This window comes from Saccostrea echinata, unplaced genomic scaffold (assembly GCF_033153115.1).
Source record: "Saccostrea echinata isolate AGI-Se365-2 ecotype Australia unplaced genomic scaffold, CSIRO_AGI_Sech_v1 ptg000009l, whole genome shotgun sequence".
NCBI lineage: Eukaryota > Metazoa > Mollusca > Bivalvia > Ostreida > Ostreidae > Saccostrea > Saccostrea echinata.
This window is the reverse complement of record NW_026889758.1, coordinates 23232501-23257500: the sequence shown is the minus strand read 5'-3', so window position 1 is coordinate 23257500 and position 25000 is coordinate 23232501. Positions and strand designations below refer to the sequence as shown.

Here is a 25000-nt window from a genome sequence, read left to right as displayed (position 1 = left end):
AAATGAAATGCACCTTAAAAAATGTTCAAATACTAATGATTCACTATGAATTAAGAGTCATTGACATTTTTTACATGAATTAAGAGTCACTGACATTTAACCTTTTAGTTGTATATTGTCGTTTTTTTATTAATTATGAAAAAAAGATTTTGCATTTGAAAATTATAATACAGCAATAACAACAGAGTATGGAAGTGGGAGGTATTGTGATTGCCATGGAATGGCTGCAGTTTGTCCTTGATTTAATTTGGATTGTCTTTGGAATTCCTCAAGTTTCGCCCCATGACAGTCATAGTTGTCACATGTATGTCAACTATGTACAATGTTTATTGACAGTCTCTAGCCACGAGGACGATGCTGAATGATTAAAGTATCGACCAGCGTGACAATTTGTTAAATATGTAGTGTACTGTTTCCCATCCATGTGTCCCCCTAGTCCTGGAGGCAGTCCAAATGACAGAGATTGACAATTAGAATCCCTCTAAGGGGGACACCTGATTCTCACATATATAACCAACAGTCAGATTGTCTCGAATTGTAATCCTCGGACTAAACAATCCTAATTCTAACAATTCAATGTTCATTAATAGAACACGTACAATAATATCACAAAATTCCAAAAGCTAAAACCTTTTTTTTTTGTGTTAAATAAAACACTTTACAAAACCCTTGCAAATTTCACAAAGTTTCTTGAAACCTCAAAACTGTTTGCCTCTATATTAAAGATGCTGAAAAAAACAGAGGGAGAAAATTGTATACTTACAGAAGTGTCTCCTAAGAAAAAAGAAGAAAAATGCCTGTGAAATAAAAACATATGGCTCTGCTGCTTCATCAGCAACTGAAATGAGAGTGACTGCATGGGGAATGGGGAGCTGCAAGGAACACAATGTCCCCCTACTGTGACGGGCTCACAAGCCTTGACAGTGTCACCCCCAGGTCCCCCTTATCTAGTAATCTCTGGACAAATAAGTCTAGATTACCACAGAAAGAGAGGGCTCTATCTACAGGAGCCATGTGGTTCTCATCAGAGGGCTGGGAAACTTGGAGCAGAGTCTTTGACACCCAGATCCTGTTTCACATTTACTCCAAAATGGTGACAGATATGGCAGTTAAAAAGCTTCTTTATTTAATATTTATGGTTTATGTGCGTGCATATAACTAGATAAGTTAAAAAAAAATTTAATTATAAAACTCATTTTGAATTATTATTTCATAACTATGTGAATATAGTTTTGATATTCTTTCAAGAAGACTGAATGTGTGAAAAAAAAGTTTATATTAGTTTCAAAACTTTTTTAAAAAAAAGCATACTTTAAAATAAAAATAGGTGGATCAAAAGATTTCATAAGAAGTCAGATATTCAGCTTTAAGGTGACAGTTAAGCTACACAGTTGAATCAATTCCAAACAGTTCATGCAGTAATGTGTACAGCTGAAACTTCCAGCAGCCCTTCAACAAAGAACATTTTGATTCATGTGACACAGCGTCTTACATTATGGGACCGTATAATTTTATCAGCGTCAAGCATGTGGTATCTGACACAAACATCTTTTTTGATACTTCAAGAAAAAGTAAGGTGGGACCTGCCAAAAACACTTTTTTCTCAGCAGGCAGAAACAAATACATACAGGAGTGACATTGTTTGTTTTACAGATTACTGTCACTGTTCTGTGCTTCTGTTTACATACACACAAAAATATACACTTAGTATATATCTGATATAGGTATATACACACAAATTGACAAGCCCTTTGGACATATCCTGAGAAGTGACTGCTGGCACACTCCCCATCCTGCTGCTAATTCACAGACTTATGGCTGTTAATTATTGTGATTAGATACTAATTAACAACTTCAAGTTCATCTTCTTGTCAATATACACAACAATTCCAGGTGAAGGATCTAACAAAAAAACATAGTATTTCATGCTTATGTAATTCTGTGAGTAAATATATTTGTCTCCATGCTTTTATAGTTCAAATCCATTTAGAAGATAATTTTCAATAAAAAAAAAAAAAAAAAAAGGTTGACTCTAGCCTCTCCTGCTACTAATTAGATGATAGACTGATAGTGATATGTATTAGGATGTTTATTATTGTTAGAATTGCATGAGAATACTAAAGGAGCTGATTACAAAGATTTGAGTCGATCCTTAGGTAGCTTGTCTAAAATGTCAAGTATATAGGTACCATCTCTGAATTTATGCTTTAATATAAGCCTTTTTTTTACTCAAAATAATTGAACAATTACAATTATCTGACTAGTAGTTTATATATTTATGAGAAACTTTGATAAAATGCATGGCTATATCGAGTCTTGAAATTAAAGTACTATATTGAATTAAAGTACTAAAAAAATATTAAAGAATCCTATCTCAAGACTTGTTATTGAAAGCAAGTGTTATGACCATGTAACAAGTTGCATTAATACCCATTTGTAGATCAAAAAGTTTTGTTAATAATTTTTAATAATTAATACAAATATTTATAGGCAAATTTACAAGCTCTCCTCCGCCCATTCCCCCCCCCCCCCCCCTTCTTCTTCTCACAACATATAAGTTTTGAAAATTCCTATTAATACTCAAAAGTCTAACAAAAGTATCCTTTAAACCAGTCTTATTATCCATATGGAGCCAGTTATGATGGACCTAATCTGTTTTATCTTGTGGCACTTCCATAGAGATGGAACCACAGGTCATCATAGACATATGTTTGTGAGCCACCCATGAGTTGACAAACTTCCTCAGCAGCGTTCCCACTATGACATCAATCTGGGAAAAATGACTATCTCTCATGCTGAGTACCTAAGTACTCCCACTGCAGGCTGTTTTTGAGTCAACGACTTGGTCACTTTATCTATGTCCAACAGCTCAAATAGGGCCATATTGCAGACATGATTTAGTTCCCTGTTGATGCAAGTTAAGTTTTTTGCTCCCTGGCTTAAATCAAACATGTGACATTTTGACCTATTTTGATAGCTTGTCCTTTGCATGACCAGAACTAAGCCATAAATGCACAAGTATCAAAACATTTTGATAATGAGTTTTTGTTGTTTCAGTTCTCTAAATTTTCCTAACATAAAATTCCTGCAAATTATTCATTATGCATATATTCGTCATTAGAATTGTACAAATCCACTTGTCACCAAAACTCACCAACTTTGTTCTTGTAAGCATGTAATGTCAGTGATTTGATCAAGTGGCAAATCCCTATGGGCCATGTGATAATAATTCAGAACAACTTTCTCACCAAAGAGAAGGCTTTGACAAACTTTTTTTTATGTCTCCACTTGGTGTAACCCAGAAGGGGACAGGGTCATTATCCCAGCAGGAGACGCTCTCCTACTTCTGCTGAAAACCAGATGTGACAAACCTTCATGGGAACAAAATTACCCTCCTTTCACTTCCATCCTGAGACACAAAATGGATGAGGTTCAAGCATCTACTTTTTCAAGACTGTTTAAAAATTAAGTTAGAAAGTTAAATCATGTTGACAGACAATTTTCAAGACCCCCATTCTGTTTGTGAAAATTAGTATTATTGAACAACGGAAATTAAATAAACCCACCATAGAGACACCAAAAGGACTCGGAAATGCTTTTTGTCAAGTGACGTCAAATTGTCACAGGGTGAAATGAAAAACTCTGCAATAATTCTTCATTGGGTTTTCTAATTTCATTCTGCAGCAACTTTTTCAGTGTCCCATTGTTTAATAAGGCAAACAAATGAGAAAAATCTATAAGAATTACATTTGTGTCTTGTTTATGACAAAGCAAATTAAGATTGTCCCCTAGTCTTACACGTTTATATTGTCCTGGTGTATGCAGAACAATCAATGAAGGGGGGCCTTATTTAATTGATGAGATACAAAAACCTGTAATCACCCAATGAAGTTGTATAATGGCTGAGAGACCCAACAGAACAAACTTGATCAAACAAACTTGACATTGGGAATTTAATTATTCAAAATTTTTTTGACCTGTTTTGAAAGAAAAAAAAATCCAATACAAAATTTAACAAACGGAAGTCAGCATCTAGAATAGATAAACAAAATGCCATCACATATCTTTACTTGAAATTATGATAATTTTTCAAATTAAAAAGTTGTGGTTTTTCTCAATCAAATTTTAGAATGGAAATCTAACAATACAGACCAACACATTTCTGTTTCAGTTTCAAATTCCCAATATAACAAGCAAATTGCTCAAGATTTCAGTAAAACGCAATGTCTGCATGCTCAATGTACTTTAATTATGAAACAACTTGTAAATCAAATCTGTATCAAATTAAATTGACAAACGTAAAGAAGTGAAATAAAACACAGAGCTCCCAAAAAACCCCTCCAATTTCATTTGATAAGGTTTCTGTGGCTGAACCTTTGTGATGTCGCTGTTCTTGGCAGGCTGACTCCAGGACAGCTGATTAACAGATACACGGCAAACAAACATACAGTGTCACTGGAATTTTGTGACCCCTTCCCTTCTTATCACCACAGAATGGAGATGAGTGGAGGAAATGATGTATAGGGTTTCTCTGTCTGTTTTGGAAAAACAAAACCCGATCTCATCACTTCAGATAGGACTAGCTGCTTCTCTGGTTTGTCCTGGGCCATTACTTTCCCCACGGATTGATTTTTCCAGGGGGTGACCATTCTCCCATATGACATTATCTACTGTCATTTGAGAGCCCTGTCGGCTGATTTTATGACAATTTCAAATTTGTCTCTTATCACTGGTCTGACAGCCTTCAGAAGATTCATCATACTGACTAACAAGACCCACTCAATAATCATATGATACCCCACACATATTCCGTTTATAAGATTTGATTTTTAGCAGCATGTACAAAGATGTCATCATTATATTACTTCAATAAGAATGCAATTTAACTATCTTCATTTGTCAAAGTTACCATAAAAGTCACCAAGAAAATGTGCTTTTGTACAAAAGTTAGGAAAGAAATGCAAGTAAACTTTTTTTCAATGAGTCTATAATTGTCCACTGAATTTGTTCAACTTAGTTTAGGGACACTTTAATTAAGCTCAACAATGATTAATGCTATTATAATATTGTTCCTTTTTTGTTTAATTTGTTTTTGTTATTTTTTCCCCCTTCTTTTCTTTACTTTTTTTCTTTTTACCCTCTCTGGTCATATTTCTTAACCTTATAAGGTAAGTAATATTGTATTATTGTCACAGGGTCATCGTTGAAGAATATAACACTGGTTTCGGGTTTATGAAGTTTTAATGAGGATAACAAAAGAAATGAAACCAAGAAAACATAGAAAACACACTCACAACACACACATATGAACAAGAGACAAATACGGCACATTAAACAAAGTTACAAATTACACGAGAATTTACGTCGCTGCCAATAAAGATAAATTACTTATTATCAAAATTGGCTTAATAAGTATTTACATCATTAGAAATAAATCTTACCAGGTTTCCAGTATTATAAAATATGAAACATAATTATTAAGGCATAGTGAAAGTCGATGATTTCAAAAGTAATATGAAGGGTTGGACCTCTTACACCATAAAGGTAGAAATCTAATAGTTATTTTATTTGGCGGGATAAGCGCTTATGTAGTGCACAAAGTTAGTATATGTGCATATTAATTATCAAATAGTGGTCTGTCATTGGTCCACTGGTCGTATTCGTGTACCTGGTCAGTTTGTAAGCTAAAAATAGAAATATCACGTGACAAAACAAAACATTCACACATGGCACTCATTCACACAGACAGCGCTATGTTTGAATAGCAATGCGCGCTAATCAAAAATAATTTATTAACAAATATTTAATTCAATATCAACTGTGACATTATGATGAAATTTCTTTCTTACAAGTATCTTAAAAATTGGTTTTCAAAAAAATTATATCAGAAAAAAAATCAACCTGGCTAATTCCGAGATTTTAGGGTATACATAAGTTCAGTCTATGAAGACCTTGTTTAAAGATTTCTTTTTGAGAATACTAGTATTAAATTCATTCACTGACTTTCAGAATACTAAAAAAAAAAATCTATGAATCAACCTACATAGACCAATTCAAAAAGGTCTTCCACAGTTTGCTTAAAATCTAATTATGAAGTTTGCCTTATTTGGTGACATTTTTTAAGTCAACTATACATTTCATTAGGTATCATGGGGTTACATCATCAAGTAACAGTTAATTATGACTGTCTACGGATTGGGTAGGCATTAATTAATACTATGTTCATTGTAACACACTACAGTTATATGCAAAATAAGGAGCTACCTAATTGATAAAATAAGAACTGCCATTGACCTCTGCTTATAAGACAGTTGTAGGAAGTGCTAACAAGTGTTATATTATTGTCTCAAAGAGTAATTATTATATATGATGCAGGAGTGATACATGATGGAAAAACAGCATTTCATGTTTGTTGTTTAGACTTGAAAAATATAATGTCCTTTCCCTTCTTTTTTATTTGGATTTTGACCTATGAGAATTTTCACAATTTACATTACAAATGTACTACTAAAGTTTTACTGTTTTCATTTTTATGCCTGTGGAGAATGGCAGGGGGTGGGGGTGGGGGTGTTGGGGGGTGTTAAAAATTGTCATTTAAATGAAAATAATGATTTCATAAAATAAATTGTATTGGAAAACTGGCTAAAATAATCTACCCATTATTAACCTCTATATAATTAACAAGATATCTATGGGCCTTGACAGTCACCTGAGTAGCACATCTCTCTCTCAGTGTTAGTTTTGCACAATGAAAATCAATACAGCAGTACCAGGATTTTTTTTTATCAACACCAAAAATATTTATATATCATTACCAAAAAATTTATTAGTTAATTTTGGGAACAATGTGTCCAAAAATCTAGCTTTAAGGGTAAATAACAGAAATAAGTTAAACTTCTTGTTTTCAAATATTGCTGTAAAATGTGTGAAAAAATGTTACAATAAGGACAAAACAAACTGAATTATATCAAATTGAGCAAATTATTGGTGTTGATTGGATACTTGTTTTCATGCAGTGCTTTTCTGTTAAAAGATGCTCAGCAATCCTTTGAACACTTATGAAACATCCATTAAAAAATTACTTTGCATGGGCATCATCATGTTAAATTATAGATATTACTGGATACTAGAGATGTCAACGAATCCCCCACGGGATACATGTAGTAGCGGGAGAGTTAGCCCTGCACTCTCACAAATTTCTAGAATCACATCTGTACAATTATCATATTCATGAAGCTTGTCACCTAGATGCTCAGGAGACGGAAGGATTTTTTTAAGATAAAATTTTGAATACGATGGTTGTCCATAAAGTTCGTAGACAAATACTAAAATTTTCATAATAATGACTACACTGCCAAACGCATACAATAATGTTTCAATATAGACCATGAATTAGTAAAAGTATAAAAATTAAAACAATATACACTATTTTATGAATGTCATAGGTGTAAATTCTTGGTATATTCAAGCCACACGGCACAGTCTGACGTAAAGCAAGTTTCATGAAAATGTCAAAAATATTAATTTTAAATTTTTATGAAATATTCATGGAGAAATACTATTTTTTTCTTTATTATCCCACTCTACCAAGTGTTTGCATTAATATTTATATAAAGACTATAATTGAATAAATTTTTAAAATTCAAAATACTACAGGAAAATATATGAGCTTCATTAGTATAAACACTTTGTATACATAGCCCATTTGATGTTGCGCTAGATTTATAACAGTCATGAATTGGGTTGGGATATCCTATTTTTATCAATTTTAAGTAAACAGTGTTCCACTTCTTGTAGTGTCTCACAAATTGTACACACTGTTAAAAAAACATATATATATATACCAATTTAAAATCAATGAGCTAAATATATTCCAATAATTTCCAGTTGTTTGAATAACTATTTCGTCTCTGATGTTGATTCAACCTTATTAAAACATAATTTTATGACTGGACGCTGTTCCATTCACATGGTCAACGTAGCCTTTTCCGTCAATTTTTTTTAAAAATATTTTTCTTGCAAGGTTTTCTTAATATTTTCACCATCTGTCAGATATCAGAAAGATATCAGAAAATGACAGTCGCTTTATTTGCAAAACATTTAATTTTTTATTAATCTTTGACTAGTTTTATGAAGAAAATAGTCATTTTAATTTGAAAGCTTATTTTAAAAAATATGGCATTTTAACCCTGGGCTCTGCGCATTATCTGCGACATTTAAAGACTGTATTTCATACAAAAAAAATTAAATTTAAATAATCAAAACCAAACTATTCTGACTTGGATTTTCATAACAAATATTTTGGCATAAAATAAGTATATCTAGGAACATTCAGTTTGACAAAAATGTCACTGTCCACGAATTCTACGGAACAAACCTCGTATATGATCAATTTAGTCCCATCCTGGACCCAGAGCTTGGGACACAAATTTCACAGTTTACTTGGTAAAGAGATCACAGCTTATTGTCTTCAGATATACAATTTGACTGCTAAATGTTCAGGATAAATAAGATTTTTAAAGATATATAAAAGTATAATTAGCTCCAACCTAGGTCTTGAACATGGATCAAGGGGACATTAATGTCACAATTTAGGTAGAGGGCTAGCTCTTCTCATAATCATCATGCAAACAGCTAGTTTACCTGTTAGAGCCCATCAGTAAGATTGCATGAATTTTGATGATTTTGAACCTACCCCTCAGTCCCCAGGGGATAGTAACCATGAAATTCAGATTTTTTGTTCCCCTTCAACCAAAGATGCTGCAAACTAAAATTGGTTGAATTAAATTTACCGTATATACTCGCCTATAAGTCGGTTTTTTGGGATTAAACTTTGATCAATAACTCATTATCCGACTTATACGCGAGTTATAAAAAGACTGGTATTTTAGTGGTTCAATCCCTCTAATTTTTTTAACTAAATTTATACAAATAATATTGACAAATCAAACTCATCACCAGGTTGCCTTTTGGGCGAACTAGGTTAACAGTCAGGTCAGGACTTATAGGCGAGTATATAAGGTACTTAAAGGCCGAGGTTTTCAACCGGTCGGTTTTCCTCAGGTAAGTTTGGAGTGGGGTGGAGCTTAATTGAAACGGCTGTGAAGCCCCGAGGCTACCAAGCTGGCTTGTGTATACCTACCTATATACACAGAATGTTACCTGTATATATTACCTGTAAATGTTTTCCTAAGACATAGTTTAACTTCGCATGTTGGTCAATCGAAATTGTTGATCGTCAAATTTATGAAATAAAACATGCTAATTTTTTTATGTAGACTGAATCCTTTAGTTCAATTCTTTTTTTAAAATATGTTTGAATAAAGGAGACAATTTTAGATTAATTTTGTGCTTTAATAAATTTCAAATCTTTGGTAGTAAGCTTGCGACACCGAGGGAAATAGTCATTCACAAAACGAAAGTAGAAAAAAGCGCAGTCCTGAATAATTAAGTCTCTAAAACTTAGAAATCCTGTTTGAAGGCTAAATTTTTTAGAAAATATGTAATAAATTAGATAAATATTTTTTTTTGTATAATTCGTATGTGATTAACCCATGACGCATGCATGTTAAAAATGGTCAAGGCATCCGCGTATTGTTTCTCCGACAGGAAGACGAAACGGGAATATAATCACTTTATCCTACTTTTTTCCTCGGGATACATAATTCTAAACATAACTTGTATATGCAATGACAGCTTTTATAATAATGCTTAGTTCTCTTTAAAACTGGTTATTTTACCGTAACTTTCATCACCATGTCTCGAAGAAATATTACACGTCTTAAAATTTTTAACTTGGACAATATGACTATCTCATAATTATAAAATTAAAAGGAATTATTATTTTATTAAATTACACGATGCTTCCAATGTAGTTAGGTATTTTCTGTTTTAAGTAAAATCGATGTACGTGTAAATTTGGATAATCTATACTGCATTATAGATTGTATAGTGAAATGAACCCCCCTTTCTTTATTACAATTTAAATAGATATATGACTGATTTTCTTTTTCATTTATTTAATTATTTGACAGACTTATTAAATATAAATTATATATGGCTAATTACTTTATCATAAAGTTAAAAAAAATTAGCTCTGGCTGCTTCTTTATCACGATGTTATAAATTATATGCGGTAGGCATCAAAGACTGAATGTTAATTCAATGATCGGTACGATCCCCAGCCAAGGTATACAAGATATACACAACGGCAGGTAACAAGATGTCAATCAATTTTCAGTATCCAATCTCAGGCTTAATTTCATCTGATTGACAGGGGTTCACAGACCAGGTAAAATTGAGGGCGGTGCTTATTTCCTCCCCCTTTAAACAGCCAATTCAAAAAAGAAGTGAAAGATGAATGTTTAAAAAGTAACTAACGATGCAATATAGCAAAGGACTGGAATTCAAGGTGATGGTCACCTATATGACTCAGGTAACCTTAAAAAAATTATGATAAATTTCAAACTGGAGTAGTGGTCTTTACCCATAAATTTCTGTTTAAGAATTCAAAAGAATTGTGCACAAATAACTTTTTCTTTGAATCAAGCTACTTGTAACACTTAATGAAGAACACACTAATGGCACTGCCTTTGACAATAGCTTGAAGCCCTAGTTCAACCAACTTTATAGCTGATATCCATTTAACCTTTACTTTTTTATGGCTTTAAAAAAGAACAATGAGGGACCTTTCCTCATAAAAACTGTGTTCTCGATCACTTTAGGCAGGAGTCGTTCCCCTCCTTTACCCTAATTAAGGAGGAGACGCTTCCAATTTTGCGATAATTTTTCATTTTTTGCATGACAGACACCAATAGTGACGGGAGAGTCTTTGATGACTGTGTATCATGTGGCTCTGATTGGTTAATCTAATTAGCCCAAGTTACTCTCTATCCCATGGTGGACCAGGTCTAAATTGTCATAAACGGCACACTTAATGCCTGCAGACATCTTCTGTTTTACTTATTGAAAAGCCTATGTATATTCCACTTAATCTGCACAACTTTATTAGCATAACTGGCAAAGCAGACATCTCTACTCTGGTCAATGTTCCTTTGTCAGGCATTGTAACGTCATCTCTTACACTTGACAAAAATCCCTTTCCCTGTTTAACTGGAAATTCTTTTTTGAATGAAATACCAAATTGGCTGAATTTTTTCAATTTTAAATTCTGCAGAGTATGTGATACAAAATCTGGACTGAGACTAAAATTAAAAAAAAGAAGAAATAACTGATCTTTATCAAAAATTCAATGAAATTGTCATTACAGGTTGCACTGACAGGATTGTATCTTTTTAATTGAATTACGGACTGAAGCAGACGCGTGCGACTGATCAGTAATTGAAGTGATTGAATTTGATATGGAATTACCTGTATCAGATTGTCACATAGGGTAGGATTTGACAAATCCTTTATTCAGACACTTCATTTAGAGAAATCAATTGCTTTGTACTAGGATTTCCAAACAACATTTTTCAAATTACTCTAAATTGCATCTATTATTCATGTCACCACCCAGATTAAGCCCGTGGTGGATCAAAAGGATGTGTTGTTTACAGATGTCAGAATCATCATAAGGGAATTTCATGCATTGCTGCAACTTTGAACTTCAATAATTGTAGCTATAAAAATATTCTTTCAAAGAATTCAAATTTGGTGAGATTATAAGAAATTTTTTTTGTTTAAAGGAGAAATACTAAAATTATTAATATGTACATTGTATTTTTTTTTTCTTCAAACATTTTTCTGAAATAATAGAAGTAATATGCCATCAAATCAAAATTTGATATTCGATATTTAAAATAATTCCCAACATAATATTTCAAAGTTTCTTTCAAATTTGTGTGCAAGTACTTCATACAGACTAACAAAATTATTTTTTTTTTAATTTACTAAAGGGGAAAAATGGCTATTGATCTCTATATTGTTTACTTGATAGTTTGTGTGGGTTTTAATTTATGTTAAATATTTATTGTATTAAAGAGAAATACCTTGGTATTTAATGAATAAAAAAAGGGTAGGGAGTAAAAATAAGTAGGAAAACAACAAAACATCTTTAAGGTGTTTGTCTGTTTTTACTTACTGGTACATGTAAACTATTAGTCTACTATATTGTTCTACTCCTGCAATTGTGAATAACAAAATTCTCACAATTCAACATACAAATTTTTTTTTCCAAGTTCACCACTGAAATCTTCTACAATCAGCTAATTCTTAATACACTTACCGATTCTATAGAAACATCCCCAAAGAGCTACTCTGTTCTAAAGACCCTCTAGTATCAAAGGTTTATAAAGTCAGTCAACTTACAAGGAATTGTTAAATATTTCTCTTTTACTTTCTAAAGAACTGACAAAATATTGAATGTCTTTTGCAAGATACAAAGAAAATATTTCATATTTAACCAATAATTCATTTGACCCAAAAAAAGTAAATTGTATATAATCAACTCTTCTTTTTTTTTAATCTTGTGTTTTAAGCTCATAATCATAACTGAAAATATCATACTTCAAAATTGGTTATTCCATTAATGCATGTTCTAAAAAGATTTCATTTACCGGTACTGAATTTACAACAATTTTTATTTTCAAAAGTTATGATTTTTGAGTATATTTTACTTTCATGTAAAACAAAAACATAGGCACCTGAACTGTGCATGCAAATTGTCACAGTATATAATTTCATTTTTTATTATCAATAGTACATAATTATATAATCAGGATATTTTAACTTTTTCTTCATGCATCACTCTAAAATGACACTGTACCTACTAACTCATGCTGAAGGGTTTCAATAATTATTTTTAGAAATGGGATAAAACTTGTCCAATAAAAAAATATTACACACAAGAAATAAAATACATTAACTGCTTGTTGAGTTCTAGAACAGAAACTACTGAAACCCTCTTGCAAGGTGTAAAATGAACAAAATGATTTATCTTTGTATAAGTCCTACCGTGAGCTACCCATCCATGTTTGCAGCCTTCACAGGAACGGAGGTGAACTTTGCCAGGTGAAAAACACTCACAGGTACAATTTGGAAAAGTGCAGCGGATAGCCTGAAAACAAAGCCGTGTAATTGGTGACTTATTATTGATGAAGTTCAACATGTGTCGATACTGGTCAGTTTTAGACAGGTCCAGAGCTCCACTGGCAGGGCCATTACTGAGCTCTGACACACTAGGGATTGGTTTGGGTTTTTCATTTTGAGACAAGTCCAGTAAAGATGAGACAGACAAAAACTTTCTGGTTTTTGACAGGTCAAGTGAGGTGTTAGGTAAACAGCTAGTATCCATGGTAACTGGATGACAAAGTTTTTTATTTTTGTCCTGGAAGTAATACACACCACAACCTTGGAAACCTACATTGTCCACTCCATGGACAGTTATCAGAATTCATTAAACACAACAAAGTTTCACAACTTGTGTCCTTTTCAATCTACCTTTCTCTTTTTTAAAGAAAAAAGTTTGTTAAATTGAAGTATTTTGTCAGGAATTTTTTTTCCTACAAGATTTTAACTTTTAAATCAGCATGAATTCATTTTGTCAAGTCACTATTATTATTGGTTACATGTAGCTACATTCCTCTAGTCCATTGAGACACAATCACTTTCTCGGACCATTACTGAAAGACAATTGTTGCACAGCATTTGAGCAAAGCTGCATAGAAGGCGGGCACTTAACGGATGTGATTAACGAATTGACTTGTGCCATCACAGAAATCACCCTGCTCTTCAAAATTGATAAAACACATGTTCCGTGTTTTCTGCTGGTAGAGTAGCCTTCTATTGGGAATCGCTTGCAAAAATTACACATTTTCATGTCTTTGGTTTTGTGTAGTGGTGTGATTCAATTAAGAGTCTCAGGTTATCAAATGATGTGAAGAAACCAATTGTGTTCCCCCTGATGCAATTTCCACTCAAACTCTCATGTTTTATCTCCACTCTATGAATATAATTTCTTTTTTCTTTAGTTTTTCTTAAGTTTTGATCTTTACGCATCTTGAGCTCATATTCCAGCACACTTTGTTAATATTATAGAAAAAACATTTAAGATGTTGAATGGAACCTCCTAGTCCAATGGAATTGATGGATTTGGAATAAATTATCGCAATGATTTAGGCAGGCTTAAGCAGTCAAACTGGCATACAGAAGGCATAGCATTAACAATTGATGAAACAAAGCTGTCTGCAATTTAAACTGGATCAAATAACTTCAATTTTTCTATCGTCATTTCCCAATATGTTGACATTTTTTCTCTTGAAATAATTAAAGAATATGGGCTTAGTTACATCTTCTTGTCAAGAGACCCCCTTAATTAGTTGTTAGGGTTGACAATCATGGTCCCTACACAGTTGTATAAATTTATTTCCTTCAATTAATTCCAGAAGTTTTGAATTACTCCAAAGAAAATTAAAATCAAACATCCCTCTTCAGCGCAACCCAAAAAAAAAAAAAAATTTTTTTCAAAGTAGTGTCAATTGGTAAATTGGAATTGAATCTAAATAATTGACTGAAATTCATTTCAAATTATCAATAATTCTTAAGCTAGCTTTAAAACTGCAGTTAAAAATGGTAATTTTTTTTTTACTTTGGGAAAAATTATTTTTAAATTGGCAAGTAATGTCTTTCCTCCAAGACTTCTTAAATGAGGTCAAATTTGGCACCATGTCCTTGCACACATGCCCCCCAGTGTTCGGCTTCAATTTGCCAGATTTCAATTTTCTACCTACACAAAACGCACCTCTGAATTCTCTGTGATTGAAACTTTGCAGGATTTATTTAGAGGAATGTTTGAAGATTGGGAGTGACAGTTGGGATTCTGAAGAAATACTTTTAGGCAGTAGTACTGTCAAGAATTTATGGGTTAAAAACCAAAAAAAATGGGGGAGCTTTCACATCACATTATGAAAGTAGTGTTACTCTGAATAATTAAGATTTCCACTGTAATCAATTTGTGTTTTTTAAACTTTCTTCATACCAGTGCCTAATTCTATATCACAATTAAATAATTACCTTCCACCAAGAAACTGTTTTTGTAATTTGCAGGAAGTTGTGTTTTATGGGACTCCTTAAGAAAGGGATGCAGGAGTTAGCCATATTGTATTTCCTCCTGCAAAAACCCCCAACAGCTGTGGGGGTGAAGCACGAGACCTCATTAATTTTATATTAATGTGGAGTAGTCACATAATTATCTCCTCTCTTCCTCTCAAAGACTAGATCTCATATGGCACACTGGGGCAAAAGGAGGGTGTAACTTTGCTCCTCTAAGGGGGATAATCATTGTCAATGACAAGAACAAAGACCTCCTCAGTTTGTTTTAAAGTTTCATTCTCCTACATAGAATTGTCCTTTTTATGTAATTTTAATTTCTACTTTAACAGTGAAATGCTTTTTTTTTTTATCTTACTTTAATGTTTCTTTTATCGACTTTTAATTTTATTTTTTGTTTTTCCCTCTTTTTGGGTTGTTGAGAAGACATTAAACAATCAAGTTAATCCTAAATAAATTAATGTACAATAAAGTCAGTAAGATAGTAAACGTAATAATACTGGTTCTAAGATATGTAACTGTTCCCCCATAGGAAAATAAACTATATACTTAATGACTGCATGCAGTGGCTACCAATCTGAGGGACTTTACCATAGTTATGCAATATTAAAGCAAATTGTCTACCAATTGTGTGACAAAACTCCACCTAGATACACTATACGTCAGAAATTCACAATTTAATATTACAAAATCTTGCCTCTGAGGTCTCTATTATATATCAGGAAATAGCATTATTTATCATTCCAAGAAAGGAAATGTGTCAAAGGCTTTGGGCTAATTTTTCCTTATGAGGAGGATAGGTCTGTATTTTGGCAAACGAGACCATGGAGCAGAGGAATCGTCAGTATATCATAGGAGCTCTCCGTAGTTTTCTCTGACTTGAGGCTTCTTTTATGACCAATCAGAGACATCCGATAAAAACTCACTGATGTCCTTACACACGCAATGTTACATCAATATTGTACAAGCGAACCCAATTACCACGAATTTGGTGTCGTATGAGAAGTTGCAATGAAATGCACAATGATATCACTGATATGACACTTTGCTTAGTTTTCCAGACTTTTTCATTGAAAATAAATGAGATGTTTGCCTAAAATGAGTCTCTCTTGTGACAATCAATTTCAATTAGACTTTGGCAAGAAAATGCACAATCTTCAGATTCAGCTATCTCTTAAGTTATTTTTGGCATTGTATGCTCAGATTTGTCAAATATCAGCCAAGATACTATATTAATTTATCTGGAGGACATTTCCTCGGACTATTTTTAATCTATTTATTACTAATCTTGGTTTTAAATATATTGGGAGTTTCCACTGTAAATCAATCAGCATGGTAATATATTGCTTTGAATCTCATGAGGGGTATGTTTTCTTTTAGAAACAATTTTGGCACTTTGCATACAAGTATTAGATCTTAAAAGTTTCAAATAAAATTGAGAAGATAATTTTCTTGACATTATTTCTTATGTAACAATAATTTTTTTCCCGATGATCTCCATTTTCATCAAAGGATTATCTACCACTGCTGACTTGGTTTACGCATTATAAGAGTTATGTTTGTTGATGACAACAGAAGTACATTATCTTAACTATTTTTACGAAATTATACACAAAGATATAACGAGTTAACTTGTGCACGTAACTTTCATTTTTCAAGTGAAAAAATGTCCTGGCTAATGATGAGACTTAATTTTAGAGCCTCAGTGAAACTTTTCTTGATGGCGTGTGTTACCAATAAGCATGGTCTTTTCATCTGTGGTATCATACAAAATTTTATACGACAGTTTAATTTTCATCATTAGTTCTATCTAGTCTTTGCCTCTTACTCTTTCATATTCCGCCAATTTCATCAACCAGGATAATATCTATTGAAATCTTTACAAAAACGGCAGTCTAGGGAGTGTTGCCATCAACTTCTTAGAAAAGTTTTGATGTTCTCTCTTTTCATCTTTTGAATGTTCTTTGACACAATGACCTGCAATATAGGGGGAACAGGTCTCGCTCTAGCACTTTAGCTTTTTTCCCTTTACAATCAATCAGGATCCACTATGCATAATCACCCAAATTGCAGGGTTTCAAATCTTTGAATAATTAGTAGTACACCGTCAGCTCTGTCTCAGAGAGATGATTTTTCAGCCAAACTTGAAATGGAATCAAAAACATGTATCATTGTGTTTTATTGAAATCATCTGTTGGCATGGCAATATGCGTCAGAGAATTGGTGTTTTCAATAAAACTGAAAAGTTCGGGACACAAGATAAAATGAAATCCAGCACAAGTCTCAGGTGAAGAAGATACCTGCTAATTACCCTCACGTTGTTAGAGTAATAGACTCCAGCTAAAGGAAATTGGGAACCCTGCTTTCGCCAATATCTACGTGCTCTTTTGTCATTTAATGTTTCTCATAGTTTTATCCTCCGTTTAATTGTTTTAAACTTTTAACTTTCTAGTGAAGGCCTCCAATTGTTCTAAAATCTATTTTTTTTCCCAAAATATTCTTTCTCAACATAACTAATATATAATGACTTTTTCATGTAACATAACTCTGTAGTTTACTGAGTTTAATCTCCCTAATGGCTTAAGAATTATCTCCCCTAGTTTTGAATACATTTTCTATCTACCATACATTCTCCAGATTCCCTTTTTTATGCTGATTTATAAAACAGATACCAAAATTTTCACAACATATTTTGTAACATAACCCTGGGACCAGATCAAATGTTATCACAGATTTAGGTAGCCTGTCTTTGTGCTGATCTACACAAATCTCACACATCAAAGGGAAAGGAGCTGGTAGAATTACATTAAAAGATAGGACCCTCACAGCCTATAAATAAAACCCTTTTTTTGTAACCATCAGAATTATAATGAAAGGATACACTAATTACCCTTAACAATTTCTTTACTTATTCCAAAAATAAATTTTTTTTGAGCTTCCAATTGTTTTATTTTTCACAGAAAATGTAGATTAAGAATATTCAATCTCTTGCCATGACCCAAATTAAAATTCATAGATTTAATAACATAGATTTTTTTCATGAATTTCAATCAGAGATAGCTTTTTTCTTCCACTGATGTCTGGATGTAATTTTTAATAAAATGCTGTTTTCAAAGGAATAAAACCTGTGACAGCAAGCAGAAATTAAAAATTGTCACTTTAATTTGATCCACTCTTTACTTGATATCAATGGTCTTGATTTAATCACTTTATACACCCTGTAAATCAATCCCAAAATAAACTCAGTAGTGAATGAAGCATTTTTGAGGGATTATTGTCGCTAAGTGCCCTGATAGATTTGTCATACAGTACAATTATACGTCCCCCAATGATTCCAATACCAATCCATTCAATGTCCCCAGTGCCGTAGAATTAAGCTATTCAGTGACATTGATTTTGCGCTAAATCATCAACTTGTTTGGTGACCAGGACATAGATTTCTACCCTCTCCTTCTATCAAGGATGGCAACTAGATTCAATAGCATTCTCAGTCTCATTGTCCTTCCCAAATCTCCCCTCTTGCGATCTGTCATATTTCTGGAAACCAACATGGGCCAATATGATTTGTAGGAATTGATTTCCGTAGGCGATTAATCTATGTGACAGGGAAGAGGTTCTTTTGAGTGTTTTAAATGTTATTTAAAAGTTTCATATTCTCGATTTAATATCCCTAGGGTCCCCCCTTATTCTGTCAGCACCATAGAGTCACAAATTTGAAACTGTCCTGGGATTACCCACAAATTAAAAGCTTAGAACGAGGAATGTGCCTTGTGACATAAAGACAATATTGAGATCTTAGGTTTTTATCTCTTTTTTGGAAATGTCATTAACACCAAGATAGAAATGAGTGAGGGAATTACATTTCAGAGGCAATCTACAGAGATAAGACAAAAAATCTCAAAGACGTCACATAACTCAATGTGTCATCAGCTGAAGTAATTTTTTCGATGGGAAGAAAATGACATACTATAATCTCAAACCAAACCACAACAGTGTGTCAGATGAGATTCAAGTGATCCTTTGCAACAAAACCTTTGGTTTAATTTACTTTGGAAGCTATTATTTTCAGCACCATGTGACAGATTAGGAAATTCTTTGTTAAGCCCCCTGACACACTTACAGAAATTACTTTTTAATGTTCTCCTTTACATCCCAAAATAAATCAACTATTAGGAAAGATCATTGAAAAATTGGAAATTTAAAGAAATTATCTTTATAAGTCAGTAGATCAGATAATTGAAATTTAATACATCTTCCCTTGGGGTAACAATTTTTTTTTTTGAACATGACATTAAACTCCATCCAGAAACTGTTACGTTCCTATTTAACCTGCTCCAGCATTTAGCAGGGTGTCCTATTAAGCCCTCATTAACAATCTTCTGAGCCATCAACTTTAAACCATTAGGGACAACATTACACTTGTTATTGTTCAAGTTCTTTTAAATTTCATCCAAACACTTCAAAGGCTAATTATAATTTCAACAAATAATAATAATTCTCTTTAAGTGTAAAATAAAATGAACAAAAAAGTTAATTTCTCTCAAAAACTGTTTTGAACTTGAAATGATAAATTTTCATTCATAAAAATGATATGCCCCTTAGTAAGCCCTCTAAGGATGTACCGTTTTCCTTTGTGAATGAAGAAGAGCCGGATGGGCTATAAATAGAACATTCCATCACAGAATCTACCAATGGGAGGAAGCCCCAATGTCATACATCAACATCTGTTTTGTTTGATCAGATCTTCATTTTTTTCTTACCTTCCTGTATAAAAAATCTTATTTTTATATTTTTGAGAACCATGGACCTAATTGCTGAAATTACTTAATGTGAGAGTTGGAATCCTCAATGTGATATATGTCAGCGGAAATTAATTACCCTCTTATCATTGACAACATGGTCATTTAAGTAAATTCATACAAGTTCAGTAAAGTTTCTTAAAAAAAATACTTCTCTTTCAATAAATTTCACAAAATTAACTAAAAGATTTACATTTAAATAAATCTTAAAAAAAAAAGTTGTGACACTTAAAATTTTTGATGACTTTAAAAATTTCCTTTTCTAATTACAAAAAATATCTCCCTTACCTCCAAGGGTTTCATTATCTGAAGACAACAACCATAACAAAGTGTCCTCCTTAAGGACTGTCCAAAATGTCCCAGAATTCCTTAGGATGTTTCCTCGTCTCTGGTCGTGGCTATGTGAAGAAGAAGTCACAGCAGTATTTTTTCTGGCTATCTGTGTGGAGAGCAAGGGATGGTTACACAGCAGACGACTTTCTGGAAAGGAACCAAAAACACCCCAAATTTAGGCTAGCTGGCATCACAGCTGACAGAGGAACAAGATGTTCCTTACTGTCAATTTATCTCCAACATAAACAAGCCAGCATCAGTTTGCGACTTTTCAAGAGGTTAAAACCAGTCAAAGTTTAGAAGTGCTGTGGCGCATTTGGTGGATGTGTATGCTTGGATGCAGTTGTTTCGCTTGTCTCTAATGGCAGGAAATCACTATCAGCAACTTAATATTTCAAAGAAGAACACAACAATTGTCTAACCACAATACTGAAAGATATTTGTCACAAATGTGGCTTTAAAAGTTTTTCCAGACAAAGACATTGCAAAGTAAACTGGTAAGGGTAAAAGCTTGTACTTTTGAAATAGCAAAGGTACGTATCATAATTGAATAAATCTGGTCAACTAATGATGTAAAAAAAAAAATTGACACAGACTGCATGATTTTTTCATTTTGCTAAGGGTTCACTTATCCTAAAGCTTGTTTTTAGTTGTGTTGCATTTTGAAAAAGACAGTGATGTATAGCATGCAGGTTGTTCATATTGCCCAATGATTGAGGAAGGCTGGAGGGAAAGTAATAGCCAAATATTCAAGGTGGTCAGTTACTGAAGGTAATTACACTTAGACAAGCAAACAAACTATGAAGAGCAGGAAAAGGTTTCTCTTCAAATTAAATTAAAGGGGAGATGGGGAGAAATATCATGGGGAAAAAGTTCTTAGTGCAAATAACGAGACATGTCAAAAACTTCAGGATATGAAGTGTACAGAATTCTGCAATACATGTACACATCTGATATTTTATTCAAAAAAAATACATATATATTTATATATATATTAATGCAGAATATATATGAGAATCTTGGCATGTGAATACCAATAGTATGTAAAAGGCCATTTTCTAGCTAAATATTTTGGCCCAATTAGCTTGTGTCCTTGACAGAGGGGTCTGGCCAGCTTTATTGTCCTGTTCTGTCCAGATGGACATTACTATTCTATTCACCATTTCTATGACCCTTTTGGATAACACTCAGGGGACCTAAGAACAAGTGATCAACACCACTTCCAACCAAAATTACAACCTGCATGACACTTTACAAACAACACTTGTCTTAGCAAAAATTAATTATTCAACAGGCCCTTAATTAAATTGCTTGCAGCACTGAAGCCAAAAAAATGTCATAATTTACCCAATTCTAACATTGCTGTCCAATTCAATATGCTACAACTAATATTCAAGATGCTCCAATTTTTTTCCCATATTGCATTTCAGAGAATGTTGAAGACATTTTAGACTTTAGATTTGAATTTTGCCAATTTTATTCTTTTAGGAATGAGCAGAAAGCATATCATTTGGACCTCCTGAATAATTTATAGGTTGTTGAAATGGGACAATAAAAAGATCAACAGTTATTCAATTAGCGTGTAATAAACCTGGATCAAAGATCAATTTTTTTCCTTTTTACCATTGTCAATTGACATTTATCACATTCCAGCACCTAAGGTAAAAAAAAAAGTCTAAAGCAACCATATCGCAAAAATTTCCCTGCAAAAACAAACTGTAACAACTAGTTCTCTAATCAGCATTTCCCTAACAAAAATGTTTTGGAAAAAAATATCACAAACATAAAAACAGTAAAAAAGACAATATTGATCAATGGACTAGAAGATGTTTCCATTCCCAAAGACATCTGATCCACTGCAAGATTGGATTGGCCAATAAAAATTGTCACATTTTGCACGCCATAATGTTTTAATATGGATAAAGGAGACATCTTCACCATAAAACAATTTTCTTTTCTGATTAATTATTGAGTCATTGTTCAGAATGTAACCTAATTAAATATCAATAATGAATGAGTAGGAAGGTAATTTGGAGCTGTGATCTACCTGTGTAGGACATCTGTCACGAATTGTCTTGTGATAAGTCAAATTGTCATGTCTTTCCTATCAAATCCATACTGATTTGATTAACTCTGTCTCTTTGATCAGACTTTCTCCTGCAATGGTCTCATGGGGGCATGGTAAAGAATGGTTTTACAAATCAAAGGCAAAATTACTTTTTAATTACATTTCAAGTTAAAAAGGAAAAATAAAAAGATTTATTTCACAGCAAGACAAAACCTTAATATTTAGTATTGAATATTACCAAAAATTGATCACATTTCAAAAAATGTTCATGGAAAATTAAATAATATAATCTACTTACTGTATACAACCTGCAGGTTGTCCTTGAATAGTGACTGTCAAGGACAAAGATGTGGTGACTGTTTGTCTGTTTGTGCACACATAAAAAAGGTTCCTTGTCTCAAAATAGTCAATCACTGAAAGAAGAACCAAAGCAGCTTCCTAGTCCTCTACATCTGTATTCCACAGTACTGGTCAAGTGATGGAGACAGGGAAAATCTGTAACATATCAACCCACAGAGATGATCCTGTTACAACCCAGTAGGTCACCCTAGGGACAGGACCTGGGGCCAACAGAGGGGGACCTATAGGTATGCTAAGTAACTGTATACTGATAAAGGTCCTCCTCTTTCCCCATGGGATGTCTGGGATCTTGATACTGGGTTTTAGGTACAGATATTGTGTGTTATGTTTATTGAGGTGTTTATGTCAATGCTACCACCCAGAGCATTCCCTCCAGGGACTCACCATGAGGTACACTAAAGGAAAGGAACACTGGACAGGGAGGTTCTAATTTGTTCCCATGTGATGTCTTTGATTGGTTAACTCTGAACATAATAAAGTGACCACATCTTGGTACTGTGTTGCATGATGACTGGTTTACTTACTGTGGTATTCATTACTCATAGTAAAACAAATTCCACATGACTGTTAATAATTAAAAAAAAAAAAGAACCTTTCTTATCCAATACAATAAAGTTTATCAAGAAATAAACTTGCACTTAAAAGTAAAACTTCTTAAAAAAATAAATTTTAAGTATTGCCAAAAAATGTTTAACCAAACACAGTTTCATACAAATTAAAAGTTATAATCATTATAATAAGGTAACATGATAATTTATGGCAGAGCATTTTTGCAAGGAGACAATCATTAGATTCTTGGTTAAGTCTTGGTTAAGAGAAGATGATAGTGGAGAATTTATATGAAATTTCCGTCTTCTCTTCAGTAGCCCTTGCTGATGATAAGATGAAAGGCGATTTTCCAGCACCAGTGTTGAGTGTATGTATGAATCTGATCACCAGATAGAAATGACAGATTAGCATCCTGGTGTAAAACTCATTATGCCTCTCAATTTATTATCTCTAGGATAATGGTAAGTAAAGATATGTTAATTGCATTATTTCTCATTATCACTTATTGAGAGCACAACAAAAATAAATTACATATACTCCTTTTTACTCTCCAGGTCTGTCAAGTGATAATCATTAGACTTAGCTTTATCCTGCACAGTTATACAAGGTAACTCTTTAAAAAACAATGTGGGCCCATGATTTATTAACATAACGTACTAAAAAACGGGAAGGGGTTAAAATAAAATGAATTTTAATTTTTTTTTTAAATTTTATTATTATTATTATTAATTTTTTTTTTTTTGCAATGCAGCTTTTGTCTACTAAAACCTCCCATTCGTGGCGCCCTATAGGTTTGTAAGGAGACAATGAGAAATAGCCCTCCTTGTTTCGTTCTCTGTCAAAGCCTGTCCTGATCTCTCTAATATTCTTAAGCTGACTTCACTTTAATCAATCAGAGACAATCATGCGAGTTTCTCTCACTCCTATTTAATTGCTTGGTTATTTTACAGATAATTTAGCCAATCAATTAAGCATTAAACCAATATTTTTCATTGATCATTAAATTCTATGATTTAATCAGTTACCTTAAAAATAACCGTTAGATTAGCAAGATTTTCCAAGTCAACTTACGATAATCTGCTGAATTTCAGTATTGGATATGACCTTTACTGGTTGAACTTTTCTTGTGATTGATTTTTTCCTGTCATTCTTTTATTTTCTCTTTTATTTCAAATAAAATTTAACTTATCCCATTTCAAGCACAAAAAAAGTTCATCAAAAATTGGACAATTTTCTCTAATCACTGCATTATTATCATTCAAACAAAATATATTATGTTAAACTTGCAAAAAAAAAAGTAATTTTTCTTACATCAAAGCCCACGTACCTTACTACATCTCTCAATGGAGAAAACTTTGGAGCAGATAAAAGCTACTAAACATTTCATAAGAAAACACCTGGGAACATATATAAAGTCAAATAGCTTTTTAAACATCAATGAATACACAAAAAATGTGTGCTCCCAATTTAATGCGTACTTTAAGTTGACAGAGTAAAATGTCCCATTATTGTCCACAATGCATGCAAAGGGAATACCAATAATATGATCAATGAAATGTTTGAACACAACACTTTTAACAGTTGTGTCACATCAATACTCGGTGTCAACTGCATTTAAACAAATTGATCGTAATTTTCTTGGCTCAGCGGTCCAACAAAAAAGGATGTGTACACTGGGGAGAAATTGTCCCAAAGTTTACATACGTGTGACTAAGTATTGATGAGGACATTAAGAGCTGCTTTAAGTCAAGCTTTATTGATGGCAATATTCAGGAAAGTGGAGTCAGGTTGCTTTGGGTGACAAGTTTCTTGACTTGTTTTATGTTTTAGTTTTATGAAATTA

The 25000-nt window shown here is 32.8% G+C and overlaps 1 protein-coding gene across 2 annotated transcripts in view; it reads right to left on the bottom strand.

Moving 5' to 3' along the window:
• The window catches only part of LOC133182065 (zinc finger protein basonuclin-2-like), a 39862-nt gene extending 17212 nt beyond the window's left edge, over positions 1–22650 (bottom strand). The window contains exons 1-3 of one of the 2 annotated variants that reach the window (XM_061316777.1): positions 22547–22650; positions 20136–20327; positions 12955–13057 (exon numbers count right to left, since the gene is read on the bottom strand). In XM_061316777.1, the coding sequence (XP_061172761.1) occupies positions 12955–13057; positions 20136–20150 (118 nt within the window). In that variant the 5' untranslated portion in view covers positions 20151–20327; positions 22547–22650. Of the gene's footprint in view, positions 1–763; positions 925–12954; positions 13058–20135; positions 20328–22546 lie in introns of those variants that run through there. The other variant, XM_061316779.1, reaches the window with a different exon arrangement.
• Positions 22651–25000: the final 2350 nt, after the last annotated feature.